Genomic DNA, 16,395 nt, shown 5'->3' with positions numbered 1-16,395 from the left:
GTTAAGAAATAATTTCCTCAGTTAAAAAGGAGTAGTGCATTCACAACTTATGTTTGGTAGAGATTTAGGGAGAGATGCAAATCAGATCCAAAAGCCAGGTGCATAAGAGGCTATGCCACAGCTGAAAAACTCTACCCAAGCACTGTTCATAACTTAAACCACTGTGTAGCCTCCAGGGCACAGCTTAGTCATGTCTACATAACTTTGACTGCAAGCAGGTGAGCTTATTTTCGCTTGTATGTACCAATGCATGAATACCAATTAAATTCTGTCCTATATAACGAATCTTATTGTAATATATTTAATAAAATGTGAGCAAAACTTGTAAACTCAGACCTAATCATCAGAGTAACTAAAAAGCATTCATTTTGATGAGATGTATAATACTACTTTTTAACTATAAGGATCTGCACTTTTTATTTATCTATATCTAAAATAAAATAAAATTAAGAAAAATAAACAAATACCCCAAATAAAATCCATATCTCAAAACAACAGTATGATGGTAGAAATGAATTACTGAAAAACTCTTTGGGATTGTGCTACCTTAATGCTTGCAGTTGAACAAAGATCTAGCTGAGGCTACTTCAGGACCTTCTGATTTCCTCAATGGTAGGGGGACCTGCTCGAAGCCCATCATTGCTATGATCTAGTTGGATGCAGCTGTTACGCTAAACAGACATTTGGATGTGTTTCAGTGGATATTCTACTGAAGTATTTTGATGGATATTTTCCCAAAAAAGTTCAGCTAAGTCTCCCTTCTGAGTTGGCTGCACTCAGAAAAATGCAGGTATTGTGCAGGTCTGCAATTCACCCTTTTTTAGCTGCAGAAAATTCCACTTCTGGCAGAAGGGGTCAGCATGTCACCAGCCTTCAGAATCAGGCTTGCAGATTCTTTAAAAACAATTGGTCTTTTACTTGCTTGTTTGTCTTTAAACCAGAGCCCAGCATTTTACACGTTTCTGAAAGCTCAGACCAAACTGCCCCCACCATTGTTCTCAGGAAAGCTCAGAAGCCTGTTCTCACAGCAGATGGGAAATAAGCTTTCCAGATTTCTAGCACTAAATTCTATATCTAAAACCCAAACAAAACACTCAGGGAGTTAATTCCTCCAACCTTTTCTAGAACATTTGCAAAGTTCTCACTGCAAGAAAGCTTTACAGACTTTTAACTGAGAGCTGAGACTGTGAAGGGCAATGCAGACATTAACACACATGCCTCCCCACCAAAAAGCTGCACACACACTTTGGTAAGCAGCAACGCAGTCAGACTCCTTGGTGCAATTTCACAGCGTTCACTGCTACATGGAAGAATGGCTGCTCTGCACAAGAAGGTGCTCAGGCAAACTAGGCAGTCTGGGGCCCTCAACATAAGAAAGACATGGACCTGTTGGACTGAGTCCAGAGGAGGGCCACAAAAATGATCAGAGGGCTGGAGAACCTCTCCTATGAAGACAGGCTGAGAGTTGGGGTTCTTCAGCCTGGAGAAGAGAAGGGTCTGGGGAGACCTTATAGCAGCCTCCCAGTACCTAAAGGGGGCCTACGGAAAAGGTGGGGAGGGACTCTTTATCAGGGAGTGAAGTGATAGGATGAGGGGTAATGGTTTTAAATTGAAAGAGGGGAAATTTAGCTTAGATATTAGGAAGAAATTCTTTATGCTAATGAACAGTGGAACAGGTTGCCCAGAGAAGTTGTGGATGCCCCATCCCTGGAAGTGTTCAAGGCCAGGTTGGATGGGGCTTTGAGCAGCCTGGTCTAGTGGGAGATGTCCCTTCCCATGGCAGTGGGACTGGAACTAGATGGATCTTTAAGGTCCATTTCAACTCTAACCATTCTATGATTCAATGATTCTATAAAGGCAAATAAACTCACTGGCACTGAAGGATATAAACTTTTTCTGTTAAAAACCAATGAGGTTTCAGGTTTGCAAGATTTTTCACAGAATCACAGAAGGGTTGATGTTGGAAAGGACCTCTGGAGGTCATCTGGTACAACCACCTGCTCAAGCACCTAGAGCCAGTGGCCCAGATACTCACATCATCATCTTGCATCTCTCACTGTGGTGCCAGCAACTCAAACATTTGTGTCAGTCCTAGAGACACTCCCATTCCCTAGCGCTTGGTGTAGTGAGATTGCAGGTGGGCGACCAACAAACAGAGTAGAGTCCTTGCCAGGGCTCCATCCTGCCATGGCAGTAGTCACACTCACCTGTCCTGGCTGCAAAATGCTGACACTGCCCACCCCCTCTCCTACCCATGACCCATCTAAGTTTCTGGATGTACAGTATCAATATGTCTGAGTGTAGATAGTAACCTGAGAAAAGCTGTTTGTAGTGTTTTGTATGCTGATATTCTTAACGCTGGAATCAAGAGAGAAACATCTCTTCTGACTCCAAACATGCCATTAGGTAGCTTCTGATAATAGGTAATGTGACTTTATATCTATATAGTGTCATAATTTCAATTTATTTGGAAAGAACAATATTTGATATTGCTGGCACACAACTTCTATATTATTTTGTAATTTACATTATATTTATTTATATTATTAATATTTATATAGTAAACAAGATTTTCTGCATTATTTTATATTTATATTACATAGCCAGAATGTAATTTTTCTTCATTATTTATTAAGCATACTCTACATTAATGAGAATTTTAAAGAAAATTCTTTCCATTTACAGGATAAAGATTATAAAAATCATTCTTTTTATTATTTTTAGTAGAATTGGTTTGGACTTCACTATGCAGTTTATTGCCTATAAGCAATTTACAAACTACTGACAGGTTTAAATATGTTTCAAAAGACTGATTTACAGGGGTTTACATTCTTACCACATCTTTCTTCAGATTCATCTGAACCATCTGGGCAGTTCAAGACTCCATCACAAAATAAATCTTTTCTAATGCAGGTTACACCATCATCACAAAGTTCAGCAGGTGGCGAACACTCAGCTGAAATAATAAGGACAACAGCAATAACAGCACAGCAGTAATGCAGTTTCACTACAAAAGAAAATTGACTTACCTCTGGTTACTCCAGCACAAATCAAATCAACCACTCTATTGTGTTTTACAAAACTGCATTTTTAGAAGCCTGGAATGAAATATCACATACTGAAAAAGATAATTTTGGCACAGAATGAAGGAAGTTCTCAGAAGTGACTTATTTTTTGAAACTAAACTTGAAATAGGTCTGGAAGAAAATTTCCATGAATTCCCATTTCCTTCTTATACCCAAATAAACTACTTTATGCAATATAATAGATGACATTTTCCAATTTCTTACACTTGAATAACATGAGAAAACTGTACTTCGGTTAAAATAATAGTAAAAAATCTCTGGTTTTAGTTGAACACAATTTAATTTAATTTCTTCAGCTTCAACACATCACAATGTTCCAGTTCATCATGCTAAAGAATCTCATTTTTTAACCAGCATATCTTGAAAACAGAGCCTTTAAAACTGGATTTTGACATACCAGGAATATCAGAAACCCTATTCTTTTCAGATTTGCAAAATAAATTTATAAGTTAAGAGCAAATTTCTGCAAAAAGAATACACGGTAAGATCCTTAAAATTGTGGAATCTCACTAATAGTATTTTCCTAGAGCATAAATGGTCATCCACTGCAAACATTCTCTCTTAGTCTTTAGACGGTTTTGGTCTTAGACATCTGTAGAATTTAAGTAGGTCCCATTAAAGTGAACAAAATCACGGGGCTAACATAAGCTTTGGATAACTACTAATTTCAAAATTCTTGAAAATGTCATTAAATTCTATGGAAACTGTTCACCTAGCACTATTCACATAGTTCTTTGCTTCAGTAAATTCTTACTAGAAAAGGTCAAAACTTTTTATGCAAGAGGGAAAAATATTAATTTCTAAAACTGATCTTGCAGCCTCTAACCATTATTGCTTGATTTAGTTTTCATAAAAGTGTTAGTTCTGTAATCAGATTAAGTAAATGCTTGTATGATATTATACTGTATGATACCAGAGTAAGTGACAGACCAAAATTGGTTTGGATGTACTGAAGCATTTCAAAGTGCTTTACAAAACACCTTCAGTGCTAGCAATACAGTGTAAAGCAACAGAGCTGCCATTTTCTAGCCTGTTGGTAACTGAAGTAAAACAAACATACTTTAGTCAAGCATTGGAGGTGATACAGTGCCAATGAATGAATTGCCATAGATGAGCAGAGATGGAACTGTACATTCTACACCCAGAACAAAATCCCAACCAATAATCTAGGAATATGTTTTGCACAAGTCCAATATGCAAGAAAACATTGTTTACATATGACATGATCAAATCTACTTTTATTCTTGAGCTCAGAAAACTAAACACCATTGCCACCTACTGGATATAGAGAAATTAACATTTTCTAGTAAAACATTTTGACTTTTTTTTTTTTTTTTGAAACAGCAAATTACCCTAAGTTGCAATGTGATTGCTATACTCAACCAAAAAATGGCAGGAAATACATCAGGCCCATTTTAAAATGTCGTATGTATTTTATCATTTAATTAGGCCAGGGAGGTTTTCAAAGATTCAAACAGCTTTGGCTTTTGGTCCATTGGAAGTCATGCAGGAGTTTAGTAACAGGTTTGGTTTTTTTGTTTTTTTTTTTTTTTTTTTTTTTTTCAAAAAGCCCCAAGAAATAATAGGAAGTAAAAATGAGCAGTTAGTATGAGTGTCAATATACACATCAACATACACAACACATATTCCAGTTTCGTAAAATGTAGAATCTTAGAAGTCCCTTCTCTTTGAGGAAGTCTTCTCAGTCAAATCAAAGGTAAACCTGCATATCATGCATTTATAGGAATGGGATACGAGAACTGAATGATGTGAGAAGAGGATGTACGCAAACAGCATAATTCTAACATCTCAGACTGTTTCATATAACCTCCCTGCTCCTCCCCATATATAGTTACCTACCTGCAGTTGTTGAAGACTTGTTTGTGGTGAGTTGTCCTGAACCTGGGCAAACACAACCCAAGGTTAGAACTCTACTTCTTGCTCTCTGGGAGCGCCTCTGCAGCTGCTCAGTCAGAACTAAGCATCAACTAGTTTGCTCTTATGAGATCTGCATTATTTGCTGTATCCCCAAACCCCAGTTTAGGTAATGATATGGTAACGCCAGCTTGAGTGGCTTGATCCTAAAGGTCAAATGTCATAATAAACATGAGAAGATTAATGTGGAACCCAAGTGAGTTTTAAATGTCATTCTTTTAGATCTAGTCATATGCTTTTCAATAAACTGCAAAAGACATTTTGTGGTTTTTTAATTCCACGAAAATAACAACAATGCTTTCTTAAAAGTTCTGACCTGAAGTTGGTATCAAGGAGCTTGTAATTAGACTCATGGGATCTGTTGAAACACAAGTTGTGCCAATTTTAATATCAGTACTGAAATGTATATGTGCATTTTCTTATAAATAACATTGCTCAACAAATCGGTTATCACAGTGTGAGGAGAGGAGCCTCAAACCTGTCTAGTATTTGTATATTTACATACAGGCATATGTACATACCTGTGTGTATACATATTCATACTTGAACAAATGACTGGGTACAGAAGTGGATTTGTATTAATGATAGTAGACTGCAAAACACTCTGGAAAAATGGAATGCTTATTTATGACTGCTCCAATACAACTTCCTACTTAGTGGTGCTTTTAATATTCATCTTCACACTGAGGATGCCTCTGGCATTTCCAGCTCCTAAATAGTCTTTTTTTTTTCACCCTCTTTCAATTTGCATTAGCATGCCTGCTTACTATTTTAACTTACTACATGAAGACTCAAATATGTGAGTAGGACGATGATGTCCTCAGGTGAAAAGATCCCCTTGTCACTACAGTTAATTGATCCTCTCCCTTAATTAATGAGATGAAGGGTTAGAAGAAATAAAGCGAGAGATGTAGTAAGGCCTTCTCTATAGTTTCCCATCTGCCAGTTTTGCTGACAGAAGCTGCTGATCATTGGCCATCTCAGACTTACTTTTATTAGCTATTCCTGCTCTCCCAGACCTACTAGTGCACAAACTTGCATGAGGACTTCCTAACAATTTTCTATCAAAACATGCTGATTTAGCACACACCCTTAAACTAAGTTAAGCCATTTTTCAATAAGCGGGTTACAGAGCGCTCTACGTCAGTAAATTTAAGGACACAGTTCCACTGGCAGATAGAGAGCGCAGCAGAAGGTGCAGGGAGGGTGCCGCTGGATGCACTGTTCTCGCACAACTGCATTCAGAGAAGGAAGCGTCATTCATAGCTTCACAGCAGTCTCCAAAGTCTTATATACATATGTATCTACCTGTATATCTCTCTATATATCTTCTAAAGGATTGTTATTTTGGAAGGAACGAAATATTCAAAAACCTAAGTCATGGATGCATGCATGAGCAGGCAGTTCTTATAAAACAGTTATTCGGAAGCTCTATCTTGGAAATTGTTGAAAATACTGTGTTTGTTTCAGGCACCCACAAAAGTGTATGCACAAGCTGACAGCAAAAACCATGCAAGTAAATGCACAGGACAGTGACAGAGGCATCAGTGGTATAAGCACGAATTACAAATGTTCAATTACTGGTCAATCTCACAGAAGTAACACCTGAGGTGGACAAAGCTGTGTTTAGGCTCAACAGAGCCAAACCCCAGCATTGAGCAGGAATAAACATACCACTTATGGTAAAATTTGGGTATAACATGGACTTTGGACTGAAACAGAAAGAGCAAGGAAGCTGTGGTAGCAAGCATACAAAAATGACTCCAAGCAGACCTAAGAGCAAGGGGGAAGGAATCCACACCAGGAAGATGATGACTTTTCCAGCCCGGGATGCTGAAAACTTCCAACTCCCTTCCCCATTTCTCTGACACCTCCCTCCTGCCTCCCAATTCCTTCTTGAGGATGATTAGCATTAAAATAGCAAGCCAGAGGAAGGGACAGATAGCAGAAAATTTGTATGTTAGCAGTTTTAATTGTATCATTGGGAATAAGCTGTAGGACTATACATGTTAGCAGGCCTGCAAATGGACAAATAATAATTCTTTCACCATTATGGCTGTAATTACACTATCAATAAATACATGGCTTCTTTGTGCATAGGTGCATTTCTTTAGCTTGCATAAATTGCACAAAGCTTCTAGTCTGGTAACCTGCCCTGGAGAATTTGCAAGTGCTAATTTGTAGGTAGTATGTGATAACACTACCTGCATCTACTGCTACAAAGCATCTACTGTATTATTTGTCTGTCTGATTGACTTTTGGCTAGTTTGTACTCAGTGAAAATGTGAGACCAAGGAGTTGTGTCTGCTCATACCCTATCATCGTAAGACTTCCAGTGATAGTGGAATGAAAGTCTACCAACATTGCTCAGTATATCAGTAACCACAGCATGAGAGTATGACCCCAGCCTCATCTACCTGTTTAAATCTGTGAAAACTTCAGCTTGTGACTCAGCTGGTTGACAGAGACTCAGCTTTTGTTTTGATGACCTACTGAAACTCTTAGAGCTTTCGTAGAGACTTGAGATGACTGGTTTTGCAACTGGTCAGAAAAGATGAAGGGCGGCTAACTACCACTGAATGGACTGTAGCAGTCAAACCCTAACTACAGCCAAGGCAGCTTTACTAAGTTATATCAGCTGAATAGCAAGTCTTATGTTTCTTCGTGTTGTGTTGATAACAAAAAATAGTTTCTGATTTATGAAAGATACTGACCTGACGAAGTTAAAGGCATCATTGTAGTAAGATTTTCAGTGGCCGCTGGAAGAAAGCAAGTTCATTACAAACTCCTTTTATAGCACAGTATCTACTTTTATACAACACAGACAAAGAAAGGCTAAACAAAAAATAAAATCAGCTCTGACTATTTCTCTTTGACTTACTAGCAGTGTCTTGCTTCCCTCCATTTGACCATCTCACCCTGTTCCCAGCCTTTTCTGAAACTCTATAATCTTCCTAAAGAGGAAAGGTCTGTATTAATCCCTTTAAGTCCTCAGTCCTTATTGATTGTCTTGCAGCATATAAAATATCTTCATCTGGGAAATCTCTGTCTTGCCACTTTCTATTCTGTGGAGCTTTTCAGAGCACCTGTGTCTTACAGAATGGTATTTAGATTGGATATATAAGTTAAAATTAACCTGGGATAATTTGCAATAAAGTAAATTACTTTTAATCACTGAAAACTGTTATTTCAAGCAAGTCACACCCATGTCATAGTTCCCTCCCTCTCTGAAATAATAATAGTACTTCTCTTGCAGAACATACTGAGATACAGGATGCAGAAGTACCGTATGTGATTATGATTGTTGATTAGTTACAGTTGTTATGTTATTGAAGCACTCCTGATGGAACAGATAGATGATATCTCATGAGAAAAGAAGCATTTTAATGATGCACAGCAAGAAAAGTTTGACTTTTTCAAAGTTCATCTATAGATATACAACCTTTTAAAAAGGTCTTCATCATTTTCTTTGGTGGCATTTTTGAAGTATAATGAGCAATCACTTTCCACAGTGATGTGCAGTTATTTAGAACAACTTTTTATATGTAGCGCAAGTAGTAAAGAGAAATAAAGATGTCAAGACTCTGAACTTAGCCTTTGAATATCTGAAGTACTTAGCAAAAAATGCACTTTTTAGAATAGAGGAAGAGACCTTGCGCACCAGATGTCCCACTCCTCCTAAAGCAATCAGTTGCTACTTAATAGTATCTCCAGCAGGTCTTCAAATGTCAGCTAATCAACTTCACTTCAAAGGACTTAAATTACTTTTTATCCTCATCCTCTGTGGAAGCCTGTTTTGAAGATTATTGAGGTAGAAACAAGGATTCCCATTGATTTTGCTGGGCTTCCACTTAGGCTTTGATAAATTTTCTAGTACTTACATAAAATCAGTATGTTTTTTATATTTGCAGAATTTAAAACTACCTAGTCTTTAAAGCCACATTTGTTTTTTTTCCATTTACACTTTACCTAAGGCAGTTCCTTGGACGTACTGCTCCAGAAGCCACACTCTGTATTCAGTTTGTTATTGTTACTGACATCTTTTCAATAAATGAGTCCTCACTCACTGTGAGGCTAAGCCCTTTTCCTTATTCTTTAGCAAAACAAAATGATAATTGCATTTACTAATGAAATGGCAGAGTTGGGGCTTAATTGCATTAATTTGAGGGATATCAAAATTACAAATGTTATGCTACATAAAAGAGATGAAATTGAGTGGTTTTACTGGGAAATTACTACTTTGTCCTTTATTCCCTCCTTACTGAACATACACAACACCAACTCACACTTTCTAGTTGACAAGACTGTAAATGGTTCTTTTAGACTGCCCATGAGAGCACCTTTGCTGATTGGGAATCAAAGTTTTCATCCACGTCAACTGTAGTTCTCAAGGATTTGTATAGAGAAAAAATGTTTACTAGCATTACCTGTGACTTGTACGCTGTTCACATCAATTTTCAAAGTCTCGGTAAGATTAGTTTTATTTGTGCTGATACCCAAAACCAGCTCATTTTTTACTTTCTCAGCTGTTACCTTCTGAGTAAAATAAAGGTCGAAGACCACAACAACACTAGCAATACAAAACAGAAAAGGTGATTAGTTATGCAAGCTAATGAAGGAAATATGATATATGACTTATCACCTAGACAATATTTCATTCCAACCCAGGTTACATTTGCAAAGTCAGAGTATCTTTAAGTGTTGACTGGCCAAGATGACACATAAAGAAACACGCCTTAATTATTAGGTAGGTTTGAACCTTGGAGAAACAGTTTTTCTTTCTTTATCTACTCTTATTTTCACTGTGGAAAAACCAAAACAACATTCATATCAATTGCTGCAGTGGAGCTGAATTTGAATAAACTAAAGGAGAAATAGGTTTATTGATTATTGAACAAGTCTTCTAGTTTAAGCTCTAAAATATTGATGGTGAGCCTTGAAGTGTTATGAAAATTATGCAATATATTCATATTATGAAAATATAATACAAAGTGATCACTTCTAAAAAGCAAACATCATACGTGGATTCTGCATCTGTGAGGATCTGCTGTGTGACTGCCTGGATTCTCATAGGGAAACAGAAATGACTAAAAGCACAGATATTCTGAAATCAGCAGTTAAACTACATTTAACTTCTATAGTCTTGAATTTTATTCCATGGTGTTACCTCTTTGCTCTCTCCCATCCCATCTAGATGCTATTACTGAGTTATGAATTTGTAGCTAGATTAAAGTGGTGTCAAAGTATGATGCTTGCTAAAGTTTTTCTCCATTTATTTAAGTGCAAACTTTTTTATTCTTAAGCATTTATACTATCCAATTGCAGCTGACTCAGCAGTGCTTTTTGATAAGAGGCGATTAATCCTGCCATTTTGCTGAGCATAGTTTGCAGTTTGCAATATATGGAAAAACTCTCCTCTTTAATTTCTTACTTGTTTCTGATAACCTCTAGGCCATGCTGAGCAAACAAAAGCTTTTATTGCTATCCTTGTGACTCAGCAGAGTTTCAAGGGTGAAATAACAAGGAGATTGCCCAAAGGGGTAAACATTTTTTAAATGAAGAGAGTCAACTAGAAAATAATTTTGAGAAAAAGTAATATTTCAAGTATTATTTCAAAGCAGAAATGAAGACAGTTCCTTTCTGATGTATTAAAAGCCAGATCCAAAATTCACTGACATCAGATTTTCTGTGATTTCTGTGGCCTTTGTGTCAAGATATAGGAGTGTGTGTATATATATCTATGTGGATGTTTACAGTGCAGATGTCTAGATTACCATTATAGTTGATGGAAAGAAATAAATTGTTCTTTGGCATGATTGATCTCCTCCAAAAAAAGGCATCTAAATAGACCAGATAAAAAAAACTAAAAACCCATAACTTACAAAGAGTCTTCAGCAACTAGCTCAGAGATGTCTCCATCTTTGATGTCCAAAGTTTGATTAGAATAGTCCCATTCCATATGCAGAAATCAAATTGTGCTGACTGGATTTATCTTCACAAGGACAAAAACCTGGAAATTACCTACTCCTACCTCTGTATACTCCATTCCCTTGATGTTATAAAATCTTTCATAAAGTGATCATACTCCACCTTTATAATGAATTAGGTTTATGCCCTCACTATTCCAGTCAAAATATTACTCTAATTCAAATCTGCTTCTCATTTTCAACATACATGTATTCACAGTTGGCTAATATCCATTTTTCTTCTGCAAGTATGGTCATTCAACTGCACCGTCTCCTCTGAATATTTATCCACTTTATATATTTACAGAAAACATTCATATCACAAGAACAGCTTGTATCACAGAATCACAAAATTGCATCATCAGTTGTCATGTAATGTGTGCTTTTCTTCAATTTTGTGGTCTCACCTATAAGACAACTAACTTTATAATTCATTTCTCAAGGTCTTCCAGTTCTTCTAGAGTTCTAATCTTTTGTCCTCTGTTTTGTTCTCGCCTATCATAGTGTATCATCAGATCTTTCCTTATTGAAAACTTGTTACTAATGATAATAAGTGAGATCAGTGCCCCGATCTAAGCAGCTTTCCACAAGCAAGCTCACCAGAAACTCATATCTTTTCCTTTCTTGCTAGTTTCCTTCCTACTTCACTGTCCTTACCTTTCCCGTTTTTCTTCCTAAATTGCCAGTCCCAAGGACTATTACCTTTTTTTTTTCTTCTACATCTTAAAGGATGTTTTTGGAGGAAAGATATGTCTTGAAGCTTCATATGCTCTTTAGAGGGCCTTACCCAATCTCTAAAGATGTATTTTCTCATCTCTTCACCCTCCACGGAAGAAATTTCTAAATTAATAGCATCATTGTCTCTTGCTCATATTTTAAGTAAATTTTGTAATATGCAATTACCCAATCTCTGACTTCTTGAACCTTTCATGACCATCTTCAGATTTCCTGTAGAAAAACAACAATAAATCAAAACACAACACAAAAGCATGATTCCCGTTCAGCTTACAATGTTTTGAAAGGGTGGACACATGTTCTGAAAATGTTTAATAACAGGAGACAGCATTACATGTGTTTTGCTGAATCAGGACCTTATAAAGACTAGTGCAGATGGAACTAACACTATGGACCTCACTGCATATCTTGGACTTTTTTGCTAGCTGAACTTCAGTAGGACAACCAACATAATGGGATATTGAAAAATGAGGTCAAACAAACTTTAATAAATGAAGAAGGTCTTACTGTGCCTATTTTATGGACCCTTTACTGTCCCTTTTTATGGACCCTGCACTGTGTGCAGCTTTTCTTGGTGTCAAATGACAATGTCACTTGCTAACACCCTAAGGAATATGAGTTCAGTGGACCCATGCCCATAGGGACATATGAGTGAATTTCCATTCATCTCAGCTTATGCCAGCAGACCTCTAACCTGAACTTTCTTCTAGATGGCAAGGGCCGGCAACCCTGCAAACATAGTACAACTAATAAACCTTGGCAAAACATAAAAAAGGTTTTAGCAATTCTTTACAATATAGAAGTTTTGTGAGTTGGTCTTAGTACTCAGCCTTACTGGTTTTGCCAAGACAAGGACATACAGAAGCCTGAGAAGGAAGTTTGTCCAAGGAAACACAGTGGCGCCAAACTTCACACAGCAGCACTTGGAACATGTAAGAAGTGAAAGGGATAATATAAGATGTTCCCAAGGATGTCTTGAAAAGTGTAGTATTGGTAAGCACTCCTGAAAGAAACAGCTAAGTGAGGACTTTTGATGTTTATTTGCAAAGTTTAATTAAGCTGTACCTACTTGAACTGGGAAATTTCACATCTCTCAAATTCAGTTTGCAGATCACTTGCTTGAAAAACTTTTTGTATCTAGATGGAAAAGAGAAATCTTGAACCAATACAGTAATTAAAAATACACTCAGTTGTATACCGCATTCATGATTTTAATACTAAATTTTTCCTTCACCATTCTAGACTACAGAAGCAAACTTTTTCTTTGATGCTTCGCTGATTTTCACAAATAAAGAATATATTGAGTTCTACCCAGGCTTAGTACCTGAAATATCTCATTTTGGAGAGAGGAAAAAGCCATTAACAGAAGGTCATGTCAGGGAATTAATGTACTCTTGAATTAACCAGAGATCAATAGGTTCTTACCAATTGTTCAACGTCAAAAGCAAGGACTTTGAAATCATCTGATGATCTGTTTTGCAAAGCAGGAGTGAATGATGTCCCAGAAAGTATTTTAAATGTTCCCATGTAGCCATGAGTACTCCTATCTGCTTCAGCTAGATAATTAAAAATAAAATACAATGTTTTGAATTATATAAAAATAAATGAAAAACATTACATTAGATTTTATTCCACAGAGATCATCAATAAAATAACTTTTAAATTTCTGTTTTGCTTTGTAATCAGATATATTTTGCCTAGTGCTGATTTCAAAAATTGATAGACGTTTTTCAATGTTTACAATGTTTACAACTGTAAACATATTTTTATGAATACTATTTATCCTTGATTCTCATTACTTTCCATTCCATGTTGAATGCTGAACTGTGAAGCACTGTGAATGGATAAAGGGGACAATGGTATGTCCAGTTATGTCTAACACAAGGGACAAAGATACATGATACATGGGAAGAGTGCGTGAATTATGAGTTTTTTGTGTGTTCTTGATTAAAAAATATTACAAATTACTACTTCACACTTTCTGTACTAAATGCTGTACACTTTTTCTATAAATGTACACTGTTTTTGATGACAGCATGGGGAACAATAGTGTCAAACCAGTTAAATTATTTTGACCTTTCTTATCAATACATACACGAAACGCTGGGAAGATTTATGAGGAAACTAGAAAAGTGGTCCTTACCAAAAATTTAATCTTGATTTTTAATATGTTACAGCATATGAGGTATGCATAAAGCAATTCATTATACATTAAAAATATTTCCTCATTATGTAAAATACTGGAAATTTTCAGATAAGACCTGAATTAATGTACTTGATAGAAAATACCTTTTGCTTACCACTTACAGTACCAGTGGCACTTTTAGGTTGTGTTTGAAGGCATTAACATCCAAAACAAGTTTTAACACAAAAGCAGATTACTAATAAATACTACAATATACAGCTTGTGATAGAAGGCACAGTCTAGTGACACCAATTTCTTACTATCAACTAGTAACAGCCAACCACTTTGAGCTTCTTTGAAGGCCATTTGTCCTTACAACAATTGCAAATCTATTTAAACAAATGTATCTAAATTATAAAGGCCTTTTTTTCATTATGTATGTTAAATATAACTTTAAAGTGTTTTGTAATTATTATTTGTACATGATTAAATTCTTGTCTATTCATCTTCTAAAACCTAAGTCATTAATTTGATGCCTGTCTCTAACTGGATGCAATAATACACCATTATTACCTTTAAACTCATTTTATTTCACTGGAATGTGACAGTATTCTGGTAAGAGGGGAAGAAAGGCAGTAAGGAGAACAAGTATTTAAAATCTGCATTGAAAAACAATAGCAACTAAAGGAATAAACATTAATATTCTGATAAAACAGTTTTTTCAAAATAATGGCTTTTAGCTAGTTTAGGATTCATGTGGTTCAGTATGAAATAGTATGGACTTTTAGCTAACGAAGTCATCAAAAACTTCAATGGATCAGAATTATTTTTTCAGCTATGAAAATCACTATAGTAAAAAAGTACTTTTCTTGAGCCTTTTGCCTGTTTCCTTTACCCCATTTCAAAATGTCTTTTTCCTACTAGCTGTGAGGTCTCCATAGACCTAGATACATTTCCTTACAATCAAAAACCTAGATCACAGAAGGGCTGATGTTGGGACAGAACTCTGGACATCATTTGGTCCAGTCCTTTTGCCTAAGCAGGGCCATCTACAGACAGTTGCCCAGGACCATGTCCAGCCAACTTTTGAGTATCTCCAAGGAAGGAGACTCCACAATCTCATCAGTCCTTCACTGGACTCTCTCAGCAGCTCCATATGTCTCACGTACTTGGGAGCCCAGAACTGGACACAGTACTCCAGGTGCAGCTTTACCAAGTCACAGTTAACATATATCCACAATATCTTTAAAACAAAATTTCAGTTCCATTTGAAAAATCATCCTACGTTGATTTTTTAATTTAGTCTGAGTTATCAGTAGCTTGATTCTATCCCATTCTGAGCATTGGCCGAATATTAAGAATTACATAACTTTACGTAGGGCTCAGCGCTGACTGTCTAATGCAGGATCTCTCTCACAGCAATAAATTACTTTAAAATATTTTTTTAAATAAATTAAAAGGTTCTAAGAGATGTAGAACACCTAAAGCTCCCCACAGACTTCAGTGGATTACCAATATCCTTCTGAGTCAAACCTCATACATGGAGAAAAGAGAAAAAATTCACAATTTGCCATATTACCTTCTCTAGCTGATGAATACAATTGAATAACCAAAGCTTTATAGTTTGAATTGTATTTCAAGGACCTCTCCCAAAGCCTAAACCATGAAAATTCTTTTCTATGGCTTCAGGATATGCTTCAAGTGCTTGCATTTTTTGCCTGTTTTGTTCTCATCAATTTCCAGGTGAGGAGAGGAAGAAAACCAAAAAAACCACAACAACATGCCCCCACCCCCCACCCTCCCAGCATTAAAAGCATAGCATGAAATATGAAATATAATTACAGCAACAACAATACTGGCTTCAAAGTCTGAATGTCTACTGAAGAACTCCTGAAAAGGCTAAAGGTTGGCTACTTACCTCGTTCTAACTCCTGGATTGTTAACCATGAAAGTACAATCAGTCCAACACAAACACACACAAAAACTGCAAGCAGAGAAGCAAACAAAAATTCATAGTAACTAAAAGGAACATATTTCTTATCAGGTGATTTCCTCGGCTTCATTTCTGTCTTGAAAGCTTGTATGAATTAAGGATTGACAAAGACTCAAATAACCTGAAAAGGAGGGTAATAATCCACATGAACGGATATTTATAAGAGACGCCTGTAAATTAATTACACCATAAAACTTCATTGACATTGGTTTTTACAACATTCCTGAACAGTCATACTCATGCACAAGATATGCAAATAGGAAGAAATGTCTTCAGAAATGAAGCACCTGAGATTAAGTCTCAGATAAAAAATAAGCAAAACCACAGAAATGTAAGGTTGGACACTGAATTTGCACTATTCCTTGTAAGTTGATATTTTTAAGTGAAAACTAATATAAAATATTGCTGTTGGATTTAACACTTACATGGGATTTTTTTGGTAGTTCTTCACAAGTGCAATTATGAAGACAACAGTGAAAGCCATACCTTTCATTATTCTGCTTAAAAAGTTTCTTTAAAAGTAATTTTACATATATAGGAAATGTTGGCAAATTA

General features: G+C 36.2%; 1 protein-coding gene across 1 annotated transcript in view; it reads right to left on the bottom strand.

Moving 5' to 3' along the window:
- The window catches only part of TMPRSS15 (transmembrane serine protease 15), a 59,174-nt gene extending 43,264 nt beyond the window's left edge, over window positions 1-15,910 (bottom strand). The window contains 9 exon segments of the mRNA XM_054191508.1: window positions 2,837-2,956; window positions 4,947-5,041; window positions 5,756-5,758; window positions 7,732-7,780; window positions 9,449-9,591; window positions 11,891-11,935; window positions 12,792-12,859; window positions 13,148-13,278; window positions 15,766-15,910. Coding sequence (XP_054047483.1) covers window positions 2,837-2,956; window positions 4,947-5,041; window positions 5,756-5,758; window positions 7,732-7,780; window positions 9,449-9,591; window positions 11,891-11,935; window positions 12,792-12,859; window positions 13,148-13,278; window positions 15,766-15,910 — 799 coding nt within the window.
- Window positions 15,911-16,395: the final 485 nt, after the last annotated feature.

Source organism: Rissa tridactyla, chromosome 1 (assembly GCF_028500815.1).
Source record: "Rissa tridactyla isolate bRisTri1 chromosome 1, bRisTri1.patW.cur.20221130, whole genome shotgun sequence".
NCBI classification, from domain to species: domain Eukaryota; kingdom Metazoa; phylum Chordata; class Aves; order Charadriiformes; family Laridae; genus Rissa; species Rissa tridactyla.
This window is presented reverse-complemented; position numbering and strand designations above follow the sequence as displayed.